Source organism: Choloepus didactylus, chromosome 13, assembly GCF_015220235.1.
Source record: "Choloepus didactylus isolate mChoDid1 chromosome 13, mChoDid1.pri, whole genome shotgun sequence".
NCBI classification, from domain to species: domain Eukaryota; kingdom Metazoa; phylum Chordata; class Mammalia; order Pilosa; family Megalonychidae; genus Choloepus; species Choloepus didactylus.
Genome location: NC_051319.1, coordinates 64,088,900 through 64,108,959, shown reverse-complemented (window position 1 = coordinate 64,108,959; position 20,060 = coordinate 64,088,900). Strand labels below are relative to the sequence as shown.

The window sequence follows — 20,060 nt, the reverse complement described above, 5'->3', positions numbered from 1 at the left end:
ATAAACTTTTTTTTCTCACTGAAAGAAAAGAAGACCTAGATTTAAAATAGTCCACCCAACTCCCTCTTCCAATATGCAGTCTCAAAGGACAATGCTTGCCATCTGTGAAGATGGCAGGCGCAGGACTAGGCGATGCCACCATGTTTGAAGAGAACTTTTCCTCCAAAAAAAAAATACAACATGGGTTTTTAGACATGGAATGAAAGGAATATATTAGCTGAGTCAAAAGAGAGTCTGCAGAACAGATACTTAAGCATCAAAGTAAAAATCCCCAACAAGCCACTTCTTAGCTGTGTAGTCTGTGCACCCTGCCTATTCCTGGCTCTTCATTTGAAAATGACGGTCATAAAAGTAGCTGTTTTCATGAGGTCTGCTGTGAGGATTAGCTGAGATAATGCCAAGTGCTTATGGTTATTATCACTATTATTATTATTATAGGTAATGTGAAGATAAATGGAAGAAAAGTTCTTTGGTTTAAATCATCACAAAGAGCTTCTTCTACAACCCAATAGGCATAGAAAAAGATGAGAGAAAACATCATGCCATGGACACATTTCCCAGTCAGTACACAGGGATCTACCGCAATCTTTGAAGCAGTTGCACAGTATTGAACAATACCAATGGGACAAAATTTAACAACCTCCTATGGATGGACATTTTGATCAGGCTTTCTGCTCACCACTCCACCCAAACTGCCTGTCAAGGACACAGTGCTAAACCCAATGGTCAATTCCCAGTCCTCATCTTTCTTTCCTATCCATAACATTAGACACAGGTGATCACTTCTTCCAGAAACACAGTCTACACTTGGCTTCCAAGACACCATTGTCTCCTGGCTTTCCTCCTAACTCACTGGCAACTACTTCTACGTTGCCTTTGTTTGCTCCATTTCATTTTCCCAACCTCTAACACTGGAGACAGACTGGACAGACTCCAGGGGTATGTCCCCAGATACCTACTTTGCTAAATGATACTCAGTCTCCTGATGATCTCATCCAGTCTCATGGCTTTAAATACTATTTATGTGTTGATACTCAAAATTTTAACTCCAGTTTGGACCCTCTTCTGAACTCCAGAATCATACATATAACTCCCTATTTAGCATCTCCACTTGATGTCATTAGGCATTTCAAATTAAGTATGTCCAAAAATGGGACTTCTGATCTTTTCCCCCAAATTTGCTCCGTCCACATCCTTCAACCTCCAAGTAAATGGTGCTATTAGCCTTCTCAGGCTAAAAACTTTGGAGTCATCCTTGCTCTTCACTTTTCCTCACACCTCAAATCCAGTCCATTAGTGAATCCTATTGGTTCTGCTATCAAAATCTATTCAGAATCCAGCTGTTTTCCATCATTTCCACCTACGGTCCTGGTCCAAGCCTCTATGGTGTTTTACCTGGGTCACTACAACAGCTGCCTATCTGAGCTTCCTGCCAACACCCAGCCCTCCTATAGTCTATTCTTCACACCGCCTCACACTGCCCCCGCCCACCGCTCTACCAGTAACCTCATCTCCTACCATCCTCTATTCCCTTACTCCATTCCAACCCCAAATACACCAGCTATACTCCCACCTCAGGTCCTCTGTACTTGCTGTTCCTTCTGTCAATTACACTCTTCCCCTAGATAATCTCATGCCTCACCCCCACATCTCCTTCAGGTCTTTGTTCTACTGTCACCTTCTCAGTGATGATCCCCAGCACTCCTATTCCCCTTCCCTTGTTTATTTATTCCACAGTGCTTATCACTGAGTTACTATGTATAATTTATTTATCTTGCTTATATCTACCTCCTTGAGGGTAGACACTTGACTGATTTTTTCCCTTTTGTTTCCCCAGCATGCAGATGGGTGCCTGTCAGTTAGTAAGTGGTCAATATCTGTTAAGTAAGTGAATGATTTCTTCTCATTTTCTTTTGATATTATAAACAATGCTACAATGAACAACTTAATATTTATATCCAATGTATTTGTGGATATAGACCAAAGGGTGGAAAGGTTGAGTTTAAATAAATATTTAGTAAATATTGCCAAATTGACTTCCAATTGACCTTCCAATTTACAGTGTCACCGACAGTGTTTAAGAGAAACTATCCTCCCTCACTCTTTTTCATTTTTCCCTAGCAAATGGAAAAAAAAAATTTTTTAATTTGCTCTCTCTAATTTCTACTGAGATTGAATATCTCTGATGTATCTCTCTTCTCAAAACAAACACTACTTCCATTACCTGGAGCTGCTTCTAGGAAAATATGCAAACATTTTTGCTGGCATTTACAGTCCCAGTGAAATAACCCAACCCTCTTCAACCCCAACACCAGCAACACCACTCACTCTCTTTACCTACAACCCATACTTCTTATTATTCCCCATGCCCTTCCTTGAACCTGAAATGTTTTTCCTGCCTTTCTCAAACTGATAAATTTGAGAACAAGAACATGCTGACTTGTCACCTACATCCCCATTCCCAATCCAATGTCCAGGACAGGGTAGATACAAAATGATTACAAGAACAAATTTCTGCTCTACCTGTCTTATGTAACCTTGACAATAAGATGACTCTCCATTAGCAAGGTAAACAGAAGGAAGGGTGAGGGTGTAGGAGAGAAAGAAGTTTTGCATTTTCAAAACAATTTCTAAATTCCTAAATTCATCTAAATTAAAAGAACTGAGGGACACACTAATTTCCAGCCATCTCCCTGTGGAGGTTGGAGGTTGATTTTTCACCCCCATCCCACCCAGAAACATGAAGCAAAGATAAGGCTGCCAGTGTCCATTTTCCATACCCTGCCTCCAACCTTTATGAAATTTTTAGGATGCAAACATGCCTGATCAAAGCCAATAAGTAGAAACCCACAAGGATATTTTCTCATCTTAGGAAAAACAGAGCTTCATAAAGACTCCAGTGCCCATATATGTAAAATGAGGGCTTGGATTGGCAGGTCTCTAAAGTTCCTTCCAGGATTGATGCTCTGTGATTCTGTGATCAGCTTGAAGACTGTGGACATCAGTGGGGGGAAGCAGGATATCACTCAGTTTCTCCAGGTTTAGAAGAGGCCTTCGCATTCTTTTTCCAGAGAACTCTGGAACTTTGGAAGTTCCCAGAGAACTCTGCCTTCATGAGGAGCTTCCTGGGATGCCATTCAGAGCCGTGTCCCCAGCTCTGCCTTCCAGCCACTTCCTCCCTTGGTTGTGGCCCTGCCCTCTGAGGCCATACAGAACAAACCTAATCTGACCTGAACCACATGGACCTTCGGAGAGTTGAAGACTGCCATTGCCTTCCTCCACATGTCTTATCTTCCCCCTCTGAATGTTAATAATGCTTTCTTGTAACAGAGTGAAGCAGCCTCTGCAGTGTTTGATACAAAGCTCTCACTTTACACACTTCCTAAGAACATGTTCTCCTGAACTGAGGGTGTTTATGTCCCAGCAGCCCCCGCAGAAGCTGAAGGCCCATGGAAGGACAGTCTCCATTATTTTCTGGTGAGCTGGAGGGGCTCCCTTTGCTGATTTGATCCAAATTTTAAAGTTGCAGGGCAGTTTGTAAGCAAATTTAAGGTGCTTGCTGTACACTGTGAAGGTGGCACCACTGATTTGTCCATGAGACAAAAAAAAACTCCACAAAAGTTCCATTTGTTTTTCTGGTAATGATGAACAGCTACCTACAAACTAGTTCCCCCAGGGACTACAGTATGTGAAACCCTTATACAAGACTGGAACTTAGTCTGTGCCTGGAATACAAAGATAACCTTCCCATCAATGACCCACAGAGTATCAGAGCTTGGAAAAAACCTCAGGGATCACCTGGGTAGACCCCTGGGTGTATGAGCAAATGACCCGTGGCTGCATCCACTGTTGTTCTAGTACACTGTCTGCACCAACAATCCAGATAGACTAATAGCCCATTTTCAAAATAGTTGTTTCCATAAAAAAGAAACTCGTAACCTTGGCCAATACCCTTCTGCTCCCAGAACCTCAGTTTCCTCATCTGTAAAGTAAGTGGGTTATTTGCAAGATATCCAGGGCCTGTTTCAAGCTCCAGGATAAGTGAGCCTAGAGATGATCTTAGAGGTTGAGCTGGGACTGGGATCCAGACATTCCAACTCCCAGCCCAAGGCTGAGTATATGCCCCTTGCCTCCTGGCCTGGTCACAGACACACACACACATACACACACAGTGAAATAGAAAGACTCGTTCCCTGCCTTTGCAGAACCATGTAATATAATTATTCTAATTACTACAGAGAGCACTTACTACTAAACATGAAGATTTATCTTCTGTAATTCTCATTTTCTGTATCACGATCCTTTTAGGCTCAACTAGTCTCATGGAAGATAATGGAGGGCAATTGAAGTCTGTATTTTTTAATATACAAGCAGCTGTGCTGACACCTTTTGTTTATCGCTGCTCCATGAGAGAAGCAAGCACTGAGTAAAGATGCTTACATAAAAACATAATATTAGTAATCATAATGTTGTTTGATTAACATAAATTCTGAGAGCAATAATATTGTGTGGGCCATTTAGTACAGTTCCTCTGAAATCTGAGCAACATTCAAATAAGACCAAGACCACAAATTAAGCTAATAACTCATACAAGGATTTTAAATATCAATAAGCATGTGAAAACATATTTAGTTTTACGAGTAATCAAATGAATGCAAGTAAAATTTAAAAAGTAGTGAGAAGACATTTTATACCTATAAAATTAGCAAAGTTTCTTTTTATGATAATACCCAATTTCACAAAAGTGAGATGAAATGGTAATATGCACAGTAAATCAGTACATTTCTTCTGGATTGCAGTTTAACAACGTGTGTCAAGAGCTCTTTGACTTAGGAGTTCAACTTTAGAAATTTCTTCTAAGGACATAATCAAGAAGGAAAAATGGAAACAATGAAAATGCCTAAAAATAGGTGAATGCTTAAATAAACTACAGTACACCTGCATGAATGACAATTGTGAAGCATAACAAGTCATGTCTTTGAAAAACATTCAACATGAAAAATCTTACAATAAAATGTTCAGTCAGAAGAGGAGAATACAAAACTGTATGTTAACCAATTTTGTAAAATACAAAACAGATATATAAATAGCCAAAAAAAAAAAAAAAAAAAAAAAAAGAGGAAAGACGTCTGGTGAAATACTCAACTTACATATTGCCTTTTCCTTAAAATAAGGAATCCCATTTTTTTTTAGCAAAAAAAATAGAGTTCTCTGAAGAGGAAATACAAATGGCCAAGAAACACATGAAAAAATGTTCAGCTTCACTAGCTATTAGAGAGATGCAAATTAAGACCACAATGAGATACCATCTCACACCAATTAGAATGGCTGCCATTAAACAAACAGGAAACTACAAATGCTGGAGGGGATGTGGAGAAATTGGAACTCTTATTCATTGTTGGTGGGACTGTATAATGGTTCAGCCACTCTGGAAGTCAGTCTGGCAGTTCCTCAGAAAACTAGATATAGAGTTACTGTTCGATCCAGCGATTGCACTTCTCGGTATATACCCGGAGGATCGGAAAACAGTGACACGAACAGATATCTGCACGCCAATGTACATAGCAGCATTATTCACAATTGCCAAGAGATGGAAACAACCCAAATGTCCTTCAACAGATGAGTGGATAAATAAAATGTGGTACATACACACGATGGAATACTATGCGGCCGTAAGAAGGAACGATGTTGTGAACATTATGACAACATGGATGAACCTTGAGGACATAATGCTGAGTGAAATAAGCCAAGCAGAAAAAGACAAATATTATATGCTACCACTAATGCGAACTTTGAAAAATGTAAAACAAATGGTTTATAATGTAGAATGTAGGGGAACTAGCGGTAGAGAGTAATTAAGGAAGGGGGAACAATAATCCAATAAGAACAGATAAGCTATCGTGGGTAAATTTAATGTTCTGGGAATGCCCAGGAATGACTATGGTCTGTTAATTTCTGATGCGTATAGTAGGAACAAGTTCACAGAAATGTTGCTATATTAGGTTACTTTCTTGGGGTAGAGTAGGAATATGTTGGAAGTAAATTAGTTAGCTTAGGTTAGTTGTCTTTTTCTTACTCCCTTGTTATCATCTCTTTGAAATGTTCTTTTATTGCATTTTTTTAATTTTTAATTTTTTTTATTTTCATACAGTTGATTTTTTAAAAAAAGTTAAAAAAACAAACAAGGAAAAAAATATGCAGAGCCCCCTTGAGGAGCTGGGGAGAATGCAGGGGTATTGGCCTGCCCCATCACGATGGCTGCTAACATGCCCACAGACATAGGGCACTGGTGGTTTGATGGGCTGAGCCCTCTACCACAGGACTTGCCCTTGGGAAGACTGTTGCTGCAAAGGAGAGGCTAGGCCTCCCTATAATTGTGCCTAAGAGCCTCCTCCCAAATGCCTCTTTGTTGCTTAGATGTGGCCCTCTCTCTAGCTAAGCCAACTTGAAAGGTGAAATCACTGCCCTCCCCGCTACGTGGGATCAGACACCTAGGGGAGTGAATCTCCCTGGCAATGTGGAATATGACTCCCAGGGAGGAATGTAGACCTGGCATCTTGGGATGGAGAACATCTTCTTGACCAAAAGGGGGATGTGAATGGAAATGAAATAAACTTCAGTGGCAGAGAGATTCCAAAAGGAGCCGAGAGGTCACTCTGGTGCGCACTCTTACGCACAATATAGACAACCCTTTTAAGGTTCTAATGAATTGGGGTAGCTGTTGGCAGATATCTGAAACTATCAAACTACAACCCAGAACCCATGAATCTTGAAGACAATTGTATAAAAACGTAGCTTATGAGGGGTGACAATGGGATTGGGAAAGCCATAAGGACCACACTCCCCTTTGTCTAGTTTATGGATGGATGAGTAGAAAAATAGGGGAAGGAAACAAACAAACAGACAAAGGCACCCAGTGTTCTTTTTTACTTTAATTGCTCTTTTTCACATTAATTATTCTTCTTGTTATTTTTGTGTGTGTGATAATGAAGGTGTCAGGGATTGATTTTGGTGATGAATGTACAACTATGTAATGGTACTGTGAACAATCGAATGTATGATTTGTTTTTTATGACTGCATGGTATGTGAATATATCTCAATAAAATGAATATTAAAAAAATTATGTAAAGCTTCCTATTAAGAGTTTGAGCAATGTATACGTAAGTTATAAAGAAAAACCATAAATATGAATACCCATTACCTTCCACTCAGCTGGAGGTCAAATATTACAATACTTTTGAGGCTCTCGTTTCTCTCCAATGCATCCCCCTCACTCCCCCATCCCCAAAAAGAAATCCAGAATCATGATTTTTCCTTTATCACATTTGGATGTGTCCTTCAGTAATACTTTGTTTGGTTGTTCATCTTTTGAACTTTATATAAGGTATCAAACTATGTATTCTGCCTTTTGACTTGCTTTTTTCTTTATGTTCCTGAGATTCATTTGCTGATGCAGGTTGAAGACTCAATCATGTTACCCACAAAAGGCATGTTCAGTTCCTGGTCCTGGTCCTGTAAGTGTGAACCCATTTGTAAATAGGACTTTTGAAGATGTTACTAGTTAAGGTATGTCCAAATTGAATGAGGGTGAGCCTTGATCCAATATGGCTGAAGTCTTCATATGCAAAGAAAATTGCAAACAGGAAAAAAAAAGAAAAAGAAAAAAAAGCTTCAAGAGGAGCAAAGAGCTGGAAACCACAGAATCCGGAAGAGAAAGAAGATGCTGTCATGTGCACTGTCATGTAACAGAAAAGCCAAGGACCAAGGATCACCCACAGCTAGCCCCAGAATGCCAGTCTTTGGGGAGAAGGCATTGCCTTGCTGACGACTTGATTTTGGACTTCTCCTAACTTCAAACCGTGAGCCAATAAATTCCTGTTGTTCAGCCAACCTATTATATGGTATCTTTTTTTTTTTAGTAGCCGGGAAACTAATACAAAGCATATAGCAGGAAAAAAAAAAAAAAAACAAGAAAAGGAAAATTGCATATTTTAAATACTGACCCACTCCCCTCAAAAATTTATTAAAAAAAAAAAAAAAAAGCAACTAGAAGAGACTAGTAGCATGTTTCAAATATCCCTAATCTAGTAATGAAAATTTCAGCCAGTAAGCTACATGGGATCTGAGGGCTTTTTGACTTTACAGAAAGTTATCACTTCCTCCTAAGATTTTTCTGAAAGGTGAAGGAAATAATTCCTACCTCTCAGGGTTTTCCTAAATCATTAACTGCATTCACTTACTAGTTTTGGAACATAAAGGGAAATAGCGAAAAAGCTCACCTGAATGAAACTAAAATTAACTCTCAGTTACTGTGACATGGCATTTTCCTACTGTCACAGATAATACAGCTTTTAAAACACATATCCTTTACTCTTTACAAACCGTTAAAAATGCTGGATGCACCTCTCATTGTCATAATGCCCCTCCACCTGCTACCAGGCTAATCTAGCTCTATGAAAGGAGGAAAAAAAAAGTAATATTCCTTCAAAGTTTAGAGGAGGCTAAAGACAATGTTCTGGTTTGCTAGAGCTGCCGTTATGCAAAATACCAGAAAAGGACTGGCTTTTACAAAGGGGGTTTATTTGGTTACAAATTTACAGTCCTAAGGCCATAAAAGTGTCCAAACTAAGGCATCAATGACAGGATACCTTCACTGAAGAAAGGCCAATGGCGTCCAGAACACCTCTGTCAGTTGGGAAGGTACATGGCCGGCATCCGCTGGTCCTTTGCTCCCAGCTTGTGTTGCTTTCAGCTTCTAATTCCACTGGCTTTCTCTCTAAGCATCTGGGAGTCCTCTCTTAGCTTCTCTGGGGCAGACTCTGGGCTTCATCTCTTAGTTTAGCATCCCCAAACATCCTTCTGTCCAAGCATCTCTAAGCATCAGCAAGCATCTGGGTCTGTGTTGGCTCTTAGCTTCTCTCTTAAATACTGCAGTGAACTAATCAAGACCCACCCTGAATGGGCGGAGTCACATCTCCATGGAAATACTTTAATCAAACATTTCCACCCTAATCAACAGACTAATCAGTCTGCCCCCACAAGATTGCATTAAAGAGTATGGCATTTGGGGGGACATAATATATCCAAACAGGCACAGATAATAAGCACAGCCTTTGAGCTAGGACAATGAGATCAGAAGTGCTATACACAGGGAACTCACACATGTAAAGCACATCACTGGTAAGTCCATGCCTCAAGTTAATTTTTTCCTTTCCCTTCAACATTAACCTTCATGTTAAGACATTTCAACGATTCATTCATTAACTCAACTACAAAATCCTTGCACAGTATCTGGAAAACAAAGCTGTTGAAACAGACACGGTCATTGCCTTCAGGGAAGTTACAGTAATTACTAATTATTTCTGCATTTACCTGGTTGCCTACTTTCAAAGCACAAATTTACATACATATACCAGTTAGACATCTCTTTGTTCCTGTTCACTTGCTTGTTTTCATGAGCCAACTACTGGCCTTCATTTTGCCAAGTGAACTGTTAAGACTTCCTTGCCCCTGTGTTTCCCTAGAATGCAGATCAATCAAGAAATGTTTTGGAGTATTTATTAGCTACCTGAAAGTCTCCATATCTTTTGATTTTTACTACATTATCTCTCACATGTGATAATATTATTATTTCACCTGCAAGCATCATCATCCCAAAGTTAGACAACTCCGAATTCTCCAGACAGTCCTTAGGGTTAGTACAGCCCTTTCATCTGCCTACTACACAAACTACAACATTTCCTTTCTGAAGAGTCTCCCCTCTGCCACCCAAGGTTTTGTGTGCTTCAGGTCAAAAGTACCAAAGCCTGAGTGTGCAAGTATGGAAATTACTTCTGAAGACATACGATGCTTCCACTAAGAACCCCGAGACTCCACAGCTGACCAGCAGCCTGGGACACAATGTCCTTTTGGGTGCTTAGTTTCATCAGTAAGTCACTAGACTATCCAGTCCCATGGGGTGACTTGTGTTAAGATTCCTCCCAGGAATCTCCATGAAAGCTGGATTCGAATACAGAACTCTTCACGGTAGAAATCTTCCCTTTAATATGCATTCTTCTATGCAGGGGTGTCGGGCTTCCCCACCTCGATGGTCGCTGATGTGCTCACAGACATAGGGGACTGGTGGTTTGATGGGCTGAGCCCTCTACCACAGGACTTGCCCTTGGGAAGACTGTTGCTGCAAAGGAGAGGCTACCCTTGAGGAGCCTGTGGAGAATGCAGGGGTATTGGCCTACCCCACCTCGATGGTTGCTAACATGACCACAGACATAGGGGACTGGTGGTTTGATGGGTTGAGCCCTCTACCATAGGTTTTACCCTTGGGAAGACGGTTGCTGCAAAGGAGAGGCTAGGCCTCCCTATAATTGTGCCTAAGAGCCTCCTCCCGAATGCCTCTTTGTTGCTCAGATGTGGCCCTCTCTCTCTAGCTAAGCCAACTTGAAAGGTGAAATCACTGCCCTCCCCGCTACGTGGGATCAGACACCCAGGGGAGTGAATCTCCCTGGCAACGTGGAATATGACTCCCGGGGAGGAATGTAGACCTGGCATCATGGGACGGAGAACATCTTCTTGACCAAAAGGGGGATGTGAAAGGAAATGAAATAAACTTCAGTGGCAGACAGATTCCAAAAGGAGCCGAGAGGTCACTCTGGTGGGCACTCTTACGCACAATTTAGACAACCCTTTTTAGGTTCTGAAGAATTGGGGTAGCTGGTGGTGGATACCTGAAACTATCAAACTACAACCCAGAACCCATGAATCTCGAAGACAATTGTATAAAAATGTAGCTTATGAGGGGTGACAATGGGATTGGGAAAGCCATAAGGACCACACTCCACTTTGTCTAGTTTATGGATGGATGAGTAGAAAAATAGGGGAAGGAAACAAACAGACAAAGGTACCCAGTGTTCTTTTTTACTTCAATTGCTCTTTTTCACTCTAATTATTATTCTTGTTATTTTTGTGTGCATGCTAAGGAAGGTGTCAGGGATTGATTTAGGTGATGAATGTACAACTATGTAATGGTACTGTGAACAATCGAAAGTGCGATTTGTTTTGTATGACTGCGTGGTGTGTGAATATATCTCAATAAAATGAAGATAAAAAAAAAGATACAAGGTAAAAATGTTTTTGTATGTGGGAAAGCAAATGAATGTCACCCATGTAGAGAGTTGAAAAGGGGATGGTATTCAGGAAAAAAACATAAAGCAAACTGGAGTCTATGGTCAACAGTAACATTGTAATATACCTCCATTAAATGTAACAAAGGCAATATGCCAATGCTAAATGTATATGAGAGGGGGATATAGTGGAGGAATATGGGATTCTTGGTAGTGGTATTATTTGCTGTCCTTACTAGTATATTGTAGTGTATGACATGTTATTTTTCTATCATTTTTTTCTTTTTGCTAAAAAAAACCAAACAATTTTTCTTGTAGTAATCAATATGTTCAAGTGCTGATTGTGGTGATAAATGTGCAATTTTATGATAAAAAAAAAAACTAAAGGACAAATAGGGTGGGATGGGGGGATGATATGGGTGTTCTTTTTTCACTTTTATTTTTTATTCTTGTTCTGGTTCTTTCTGATGTAAGGAAAATGTTCAGAGATAGATTGTGGTGAACGCATAACTATGTTATCATACTGTGGACAGTGGATTGTATATCATGGATGATTGTATGGTGTGTGAATGTATTTCAATAAAACCGAATTAAAAAAAAAAAAAAAAAAACAGAATCATTGATTGTACGTTCCTAGTAGGAAGGTATAACTAAGAACAAAAGAAATGTTAAAAAAAAAAAAGTTTTAAACTGTATTCAGTAATCATGTTGTGAAGGTAGTACTGGTAGTATAATTGGTATTATAATTAAGGCATACTACATGTGCAATGTGGGATGAAGCAAATTATTAATCATGTGATATTCTAATTCTATTATTCTCAGCACCAAAGAACCAAGATTCTGAACTTAGGAGGAAGAAGATACAGTTAAAGATAGAAGAGACTAAGAAAAAAATCCTGTTTTCCTGAATTCATCGTCTTAGGAAAAAAAAAAAAAATTCCGAGCTTTGACCACTGAAAAGATCTAGAAACCTTCACAAACCCAGTGGCAATGTAGAAACCCTGTGCCCAGACCATGGTCTCTCAATATCACTTCCCATGAAATGGAACCAAAGATCCTTGGAGAAATGGCTAATTCAAGATCCAGGGAAGGAAATTAAATGTAAAAGATGTACCATGAATATCTTTTTATTCCTAGAAAGTAGGGAAGTTAACAAAGACTACCTAAGATTGTGTTAAGGATGCAGGACCCAACTTGAAAAGGCCAGACTTGAAAGTGGCCAAAGATGGGACAAAGAGTATACAAGAATGATAACTGCAATGGCTTGAAATACATCAAATATGCTTACATCATTAAATCCATAATGATACTAATTTTTTTGTTTTAAAAAGCCTCTTTAAACATCTTCAGTTTGTGATCATCTTTGGAGGGAACCAATTCATTATTTTGAAAAATTTTTAAAAACAGAAGAAAAATTAATCCTGACTTTCCCATAAATAAACTACACCTTTGAGTAAATGGTTTATGAGGTTTCTCTTTATAGCTATATTTCAACCAATAAATCATACAGAAGAAATGATAACATTAGAATATCCCCATTTAGTAACCCCTAATGAATTAATGGATTTAGGCACCATTCGTCAATGGCTGCTAACATCACAAAAGGAAAGACAAGAAGACACGTTACACATACACACACCTATGAAGTAGTTTTGCCAAAAAAGAAATCAAATCTGAAAATGATCAAGTCTCTTCCTTTTTATAAGAAATTCAGGGAACCAAAAAATGTGTAATTAATGCCACAAGGGAGGATACAATCAGCAAAATCCAGCGTGGGAAATTCTACAGGACAAGTTTCACAGTTTATACAACAAAATCACTGTAAATGGAAAATAAAAGTAAGGTGAAAAGAGAATTTAAAGATGTAAAAACACTTAGAAAACATTAAGCAATTATATTATATGGACCTAGTTACAATCCCATTTTAAGCAAACTATTATCAAGAAACAACAACAACAAAAAAAAAACAACAATAACAAACAAACACAAAAATGCAAGGAGAAATTAAGGAAATGTAAAAATTGACATGATACTAATGTATTATTATTCATTTTAAGGCAGTGTGATAACGATATTTTAGTTACATTTTAAAAGAGAAACCTCAAGTCTTTTAAATATACAAACTGAAATATTTACAAATATGTCTGAGATTTGCTTCAAATTAAAATGGGGAAGGGGTATGTAGGGAATCATGGTTAAGAATAGAGAACAAACTTGCCTATGAGCTTACGTAAAAGCTTGAAAACAGTAATGGGGTCATTATGCTCTCTACTGAGGTATAAGTTGAAATTTTCCACACACACACACACAAAAACAGTTAAATTTTAAAAGGTATAAGGAGCAAGACAACAATTGAAAAATAGCACACTATAGACATGTATAAGCAGAAGAACAGGATATTCTATTTAAAAACTCAGTGATTACTAGGAAAACTAGTAGAATGCTAAGAATGAGCCTTACAGCACCTTTATTTTGGAGGAGTGAGGTGGAGGGTGAAAGAGAATGGACAAGGCAAGCTGAATATGTATCCATATGACCTCTATGATACACTGTAATCATTTACCTAAAAATACTATTTCAAATAAAATAAAACTAGTTGCTATGGATCATGAAGGGAAAAAAAGACAAATGTAACAAATAAAGCTAGAAAACTGAAGTTCTCACAAATATAAAATGGCAGTAATAGTTCCTGCAAATCATTGTTAACTCTGAGGAAATACGTACATTGTGGATATGTAAAGAGCAATAACAACTGGGCACTGCAATGTAATGTTTCAATACATTAACGTACTATTGCTAATTTTGTGGCAATATTTACATTTTGGTTATGTAAAAAAGTCTTTGATATTATAGATGAATTTTGTCTTGATTCTGCTTTAAAACACTCCAAGAAAAAAGAGATGGGGAGAATGTGCGGGTGGCAAATGAAACAAGAACTGTAAAATAATGAAAGTGAGGGATGGGTAAATGATAGTTCATTATATTGCTCTCTCTATTCTACATATATTGTAATCATAATAAAAAAATTTTAAATGATTCCTTCATATATCACAGTATTAGGATATAGCTGCCCTATGTATTGAACAGCATGATACATTTCTAAGTATTTACCAAGTAAAACAATGATGGATTCCAGATCCCAAGAAAATACATATTTGTAATAGCAGAATACACCCAGTCATAGACATAAACCTGAGAAACCATCTAATTCATACTTTAATTTTTACAGCTACAAACACTAAAATCTAATACATTCAAACTTTTGCCTTGTTCCCTAACTAGTAATTCTACTTTTGTTGCTTTTACCAACAACGTATCTAAAATTTTAGCTTATACAAAAATCAGGATGGTTTACACCTCTATTTCCTTGCCTCTGCTCGTCCTTTACCCACCACTCCTCCACGGACACTGCAGCAACGGACACCCAGGACTGGTAATCCTCGGGTTCGACAGACTATTGTCCGTCGTCGCCTTAACCACAACACTCAGCAGCAGCTGGCACTTTCCTTCTTGAAGAGCATCTCCTGCCCTTTCTCTTCCAGCCTCGACATCCCTGGTTTTCCTCTTCCCTCTGGATACTGTGCTGGAACTTCTTTGCTCATCCAAGTTCTAGAACTTTACCTTCAGTCCTTCCTCTTTCCTCACTCTGCATATTCTTCTTGGGAAGGAAGAATCAACTTCTGTGCTTTTCATCTTTTATGCTGAATGACCCGTGGAGCCCTATTTCTAGACCAAACCTCCATCTACCCATCCTGAGCTCCAGAATCAAATAGCCACAGTCACCACCAAAAACTCAGTAGGTCCCCAAAAGAAATCTCTTTGATGACCCTTCTGGTTCTTATTTGGTTACCAGCATCCACATCCTCAGGAGTCACCCGGCTGCCGCACATATGGTCTCCAGGCCCTGGAAATTCTTATAGTCATCCCTTCCTTTCCATGTCCAAGGCTAATGCCTCAGTTCAGGCCTTCATCATCTCCTTCCTGCCCATTTGCCAGTGTCAGCTTTCTAAAATGCAAAATTAACCATGTTATTTCCTTCCTTAAAACTCTCCAGTGATTCCCCCACTGTCTGACGTTAAAGTCCATACTCCCTGGCTTGGCTCTCAAGGCTAGTGAGCTGGTGTCTCCGTCACCACTTCTCTTTCAGTTACTTACTCTAAACTCCAGTCTGTACTTCTCACCCCCACCCAGCCCACTGAACTGCTTCATGCCTCAGGATCATTGCTCTTTTGATTTTCTTCTTCTACTGGACGATTCAATCACTCATTATTTATTCAGCAAACTCATACTGAATTTTTACTATGTGACAGGATCTGCATTAGCATAGAGCAATGGAGATGGACACTGTCCCTGGCTTTCAGAAGAAACAGATATTAAGCAGCAGGGATGGGGGGGGTGTCAGATAATAACTTCATACGAAGTCATATCTGAGTTCATCTGTATTTTAAAAATAACGCCCTCATTTACCTCTTCATGACAGGACTATGCCATACTCTGTTGTAAGCTAAAATGATTTATAAGTGACTCCCCTCCACCGTTTTTGGTGAATCAGTAAGCTTAAAATGCCTTTTCCCTGAAATGAGATTTCACCCTGCATTTCCTCTTTCTCAAAGGCACAATCCCAACAAAACCTAATTGGATTTCAAATTCAGCATTCCTAGGCATCTCTACCCCTATTCCAAGCATGACACTCTAAGGCAGAGCAGGACTGACCTCTCCTTCCCAAGCCCCGAAGATTCACAGCTCAGAATGCCATCAAGCACCCTATCTCTACCTCACTCACTCTGAGCCCCTCCTGGATGCACTGACAACTCCGGAGAACACAGCAACACCCTTCCACCTTTCAATTCCCACCAAAGACAGAGCAAGCCCACAGCAAATGTTTAAGTGTTAAAAGGGAAAAACTTTTTTAAGGTAAATTACTTTCTATATTGGCCAGAGATTCCATAAACTTTTTGAAGAGCAACAGAACAAAAGCTATCAAAATTTAAAAAGACCTGGCAGTCAGTCACAAACATACAGATAATATGGACTGTAGTTAGTGTCCTAGAGAAATCCTAGTAGCCGGCATAAAAAGGCACTTACAAGGATGTCTATTTCAGCATTAGCGATAGTTGATAAAAATTGGAAATAAACGTCAACGGCTCTCAAAAGACACCCCTGCAAATTACAGCAAATCCATAGTTAAAAGGAGGCAGACCTTTCTGTAGTCATACTAACAGAAAAATTTGACTAACTACAGTCAAATTGAAAAAAGCATACATTTTCATGGCATAGTAACAACTCCTCTAGGAACAGACCCTGACACATTAACAGTGGTTATTTTGGGGGCATGAGAATAGAAGTAGGGAAGAAGAACCATCTTTTTTACTTTAAACTTCCTATCACTGATTACGTGAGAAAGTGGATGCAAAATTTTTATCATCTAAAACACAAACAAAATCACTAGAGTGAAAGAGGAATATTTAATACTAAAGGGCATATTATTTTACCAGTTTCTTATCTAGAAAACTGAGATTCTATTTTTAAAACTCTGTTTTTTTAAGCTAAAATATTATTCACTGCTATATCCCCAGCACTTTGAATGAGAAACACCGCAGGCACTCAGTAAATATTTGTTGAATGAATAAATTGCTGTACAATTATACAATTGTTGCTCAGAGGGAGTAAAGCATCTAATAGCTGCTTCAAAAACTGATAAAGGAAAAAAATCACTTGCAGCAGGTCTCTTACAGCATGGTTACCAATCTAAATGAGTTAGGATTTTCTTTAAAAGTAAACTTTTGAAGAGTGCACAAACTCTTATCACATAAGCAAGCTTCAAATTACCAAGTTCACTAAGAAAAGAGTACTTTCCAAATTTGTTTAATTAACAACTTGGAGTCTGGCACATGCCTGGTCATAAATACAGATAACAAAAACTTTGGGAGGAAAACACAGATCCTCTAATAGAAGAAAATCAATAATGGGCAATGAACCTTAATTTTGATCTATGTAAAAGTGCTTATTCTTCAAGTAATTAACTTTAGCTTGGACTACTAAGACTGCTGCTGAGAACAAGGTCCTAACAAGCAGCCTTTTAATTTTCAGATCCTACAAGAATGCCCTGAAGATGGTAGGCTCTCCATGACTGTTGATGCTGTTGGGAGAGGTGAGATAACTAACACAAAGAATGAAAGACAGCCAAGGTTTTAGGCCTAAGAGACTTGGATACAAACTTAAGCTGAAAAAGCCTTGAGGTTGCACAGGTTCAAGTTTAGATTCAATGTTTTTCAATCGTTTTGTTTTTTTTTTGTTTTGTTTTGTTTTTTTGTTTTTTTAAGGAAGATATAGCATGTTTAACAAAACGTTAATGCACTGGCAAGGATCATTTATAGAAATAACAGCCACTATTAAGTTAAGCTCCCTCTTGGTTGCAGTCCCTCCCCCCTCCCTCCAAGGAAGTCTCCTGAAGTGAGTATTGTTTTAGGACGCTTGGACTTGGCAATCTACTCAATTCTAAAAGCTCACATATTCGTCGGACCGTTTTTTTTTTTTTAATCACTGTTCTTAATTCTAAATCTTCTTTTGTGATAGTGATTTAACCTTCAATATGAAAACACAAGGATCCAAAGAGACTGTCGTCAAATACCAACAATATTTAGAGGAAGGGAGAGAGTTTAAAGTACTTCTCTGCTAAACTAATGTACAGCAACTGGAGTTTAGCATGTGAGTGGATTCGCAGTAAGTAAAGTAACAATCCTTTCAGAATGCCCTATGCAATCATTCCCAAACCCTACCTGTTCTTTAACAACTGGAAATAAATTCTTCCAAGGTCTACCCAGCCTGAGGCGTTTCTCCCTCTACCAATGCGCTTAAAGATGTTTAGATTCACTGGGAAGCCAATCATCTACACATCTACTTACTAAACCTGTTACCCAAAGATTCCAGTCTCTTCTCAAGCAGGGGACTTGTTTCACACTTAAGTGACCACAATCCTAAGAATGGAACAGGTGCTCAGTAAGTACCTGATTTTACCATTTCATGGCACTGCAGAACTAGAAAAAACTCTGGAAACCACCTAAAACAACTTTGGTTAATAAACAGCTACACACGATGATTTTTTAAAAATTAACGTATTTTCCATCTGAATGAATCCTACAGAACTTGAAAGCCAATATGAATGCCGCAAAACCACTTCTGTCTGGGCAGAGGGGACAGCAGTGCCAGAAACGCAGTCCATTCTGGCCTCCAGAACACGGGAGAAACGAAAGGGCCAAGTCCGGGGATTCCGTTCCCGGCGCTCCTGCCTCAAAGCCGGGAGCGGGACCGGGAAGGGGAAAGGGCCGATCTCTGGGAGCAAGACAACCGCCGCATTGGCATCCAGATCCCGGCGCCAGCAGCCGCTGCGCGGGGGAGGGGCGCCCGTTTCCTTGACAACCGCGCCGGAGCGCAGCCCTTCCTCCCGGCCGGGGGAGGGGAGGGGAGCGAGGCGAGCCCCTGGAGCCCGGGCGGCGGCGGCGACGGGGGCTTCTCGGGTTTAGCAGCCGCAGGCCCGGCTCCCGGGGGTCTGCTCGGCCGTGGCCCGCGCCTACCGTGTATCCCCGCTCCAGGTCACTCTCCTCGTAGCGAAAGGAAGGGATGTAGACCTCCATGGCCGCGCCAGCCGGCCGGCGGAGGACGGGCCGAGGGCGGGCAGGCGGGCGGGGGTGGGCTCAGGACTGCGGCCACCGCTCCGCCCCCCGGCCCGGCCCGCCCCGCCTCCCCGGCCCGCCTCCCAGCGCCCTGCGCCCGGCGGACTCCAGAGGCCTAGCGGCGGGAACTCCGACCCACGCGCTGACCCCGACGCCCACTGCGCTCAGGGCGGGCCTGGGGCGCTAGGAGGGGGCTCGGGAGCCGAGGGCGCCGCGTGCCGCAATTCCGGGCTGATGGGCGGCGGTGATCAGCTGAGCCCGAAGGAGGCGGGGCCTGGAAACCTGTGAGTCTGCAGAAAAGGGGTGTGCGCCACCCCGCCGGGCGCCAGGGACTGGGCTGCACCCGGACGCGAAACTCGCCTGTCGGGCTCGGTCTGGTGCCTGGTTTGCCCTATGCAAGACGCCACCCCTAACACATTGCAAGACAGCTAAGAACAGAAAAGCATGGAGCTTTTGGTTTGTTTGGGTCGGGTGAAATTTTCCTTTTTACTCTTGGCTGGTCTTAACAGCAGTGAACCCCTCTACTTTACCAGGCTTTCCTGTTTCCCCTCGATTTGAGGGTCAGCATCTAGGTCTGACATAATCCGTCGAACCTGAGAATAGTAGTATAGTACAGAGCCCGAAAGTCGGCCAGTCGCGGAAATAAAAGCTCCGGTGTCTTAGTCTAGTTCTAAAATGCTGCTTCTAGGGAACTGTAAAGGGTTTTTTAACTCTGAGAGAAAATAAAAGACGAAAAAATAGGGTGAGGACGGGAACCTGCCCCTAGGATCAGGGCCTAGTAGCCTGACATTATCAGAAAGATTAAATCTCTCAGGTAAGGAAACTCGGTTATCAAGTTGCCTTTTAAACATTCAGGTTCCTCTCTAGGTTAGAGCACAGAGCCGAGTTGAAACTTGGAGGTGACTTGTGGGTCACTGAAAAGTGAATTCAGCCAGCGATAAAAAAAAAAAAGTGACCAGCCCAGAAAGTGTAGAATCCCGAGTTTCCTGGGCTGTAGGCAAACAGCCACTGGTAACTGTTTGCCCTTGAGGGTAGGGGACATTTCAGCCTCACCAGCTCTGGACCCTAAGTCTTGGAAAGGAATAATCAGGCCCCTTCCTTTAAGAACGTGCCTGATGTGGGTCCTACAATGCTGTCTATAATAGTTTCATCTGAGGACTCATCCTTTTTAACCTGCACACATTCACTTGTGACTCCAAGATATGTCCTCACAAAATTCCTTGCCTTGTATAAGCCGTACCCTGTGACTGGAGATACCTTCCTCTT

General features: G+C 40.6%; 1 protein-coding gene across 2 annotated transcripts in view; it reads right to left on the bottom strand.

Moving 5' to 3' along the window:
* The window catches only part of SNX24 (sorting nexin 24), a 201,229-nt gene extending 182,209 nt beyond the window's left edge, over positions 1-19,020 (bottom strand). The window contains exon 1 of one of the 2 annotated variants that reach the window (XM_037801800.1): positions 18,696-19,020. In XM_037801800.1, coding sequence (XP_037657728.1) covers positions 18,696-18,755 — 60 coding nt within the window. In that variant the 5' untranslated portion in view covers positions 18,756-19,020. The remainder of the gene's footprint in view (positions 1-18,695) is intronic. The other variant, XM_037801799.1, reaches the window with a different exon arrangement.
* Between the last annotated feature and the right edge of the window lie 1,040 nt (positions 19,021-20,060).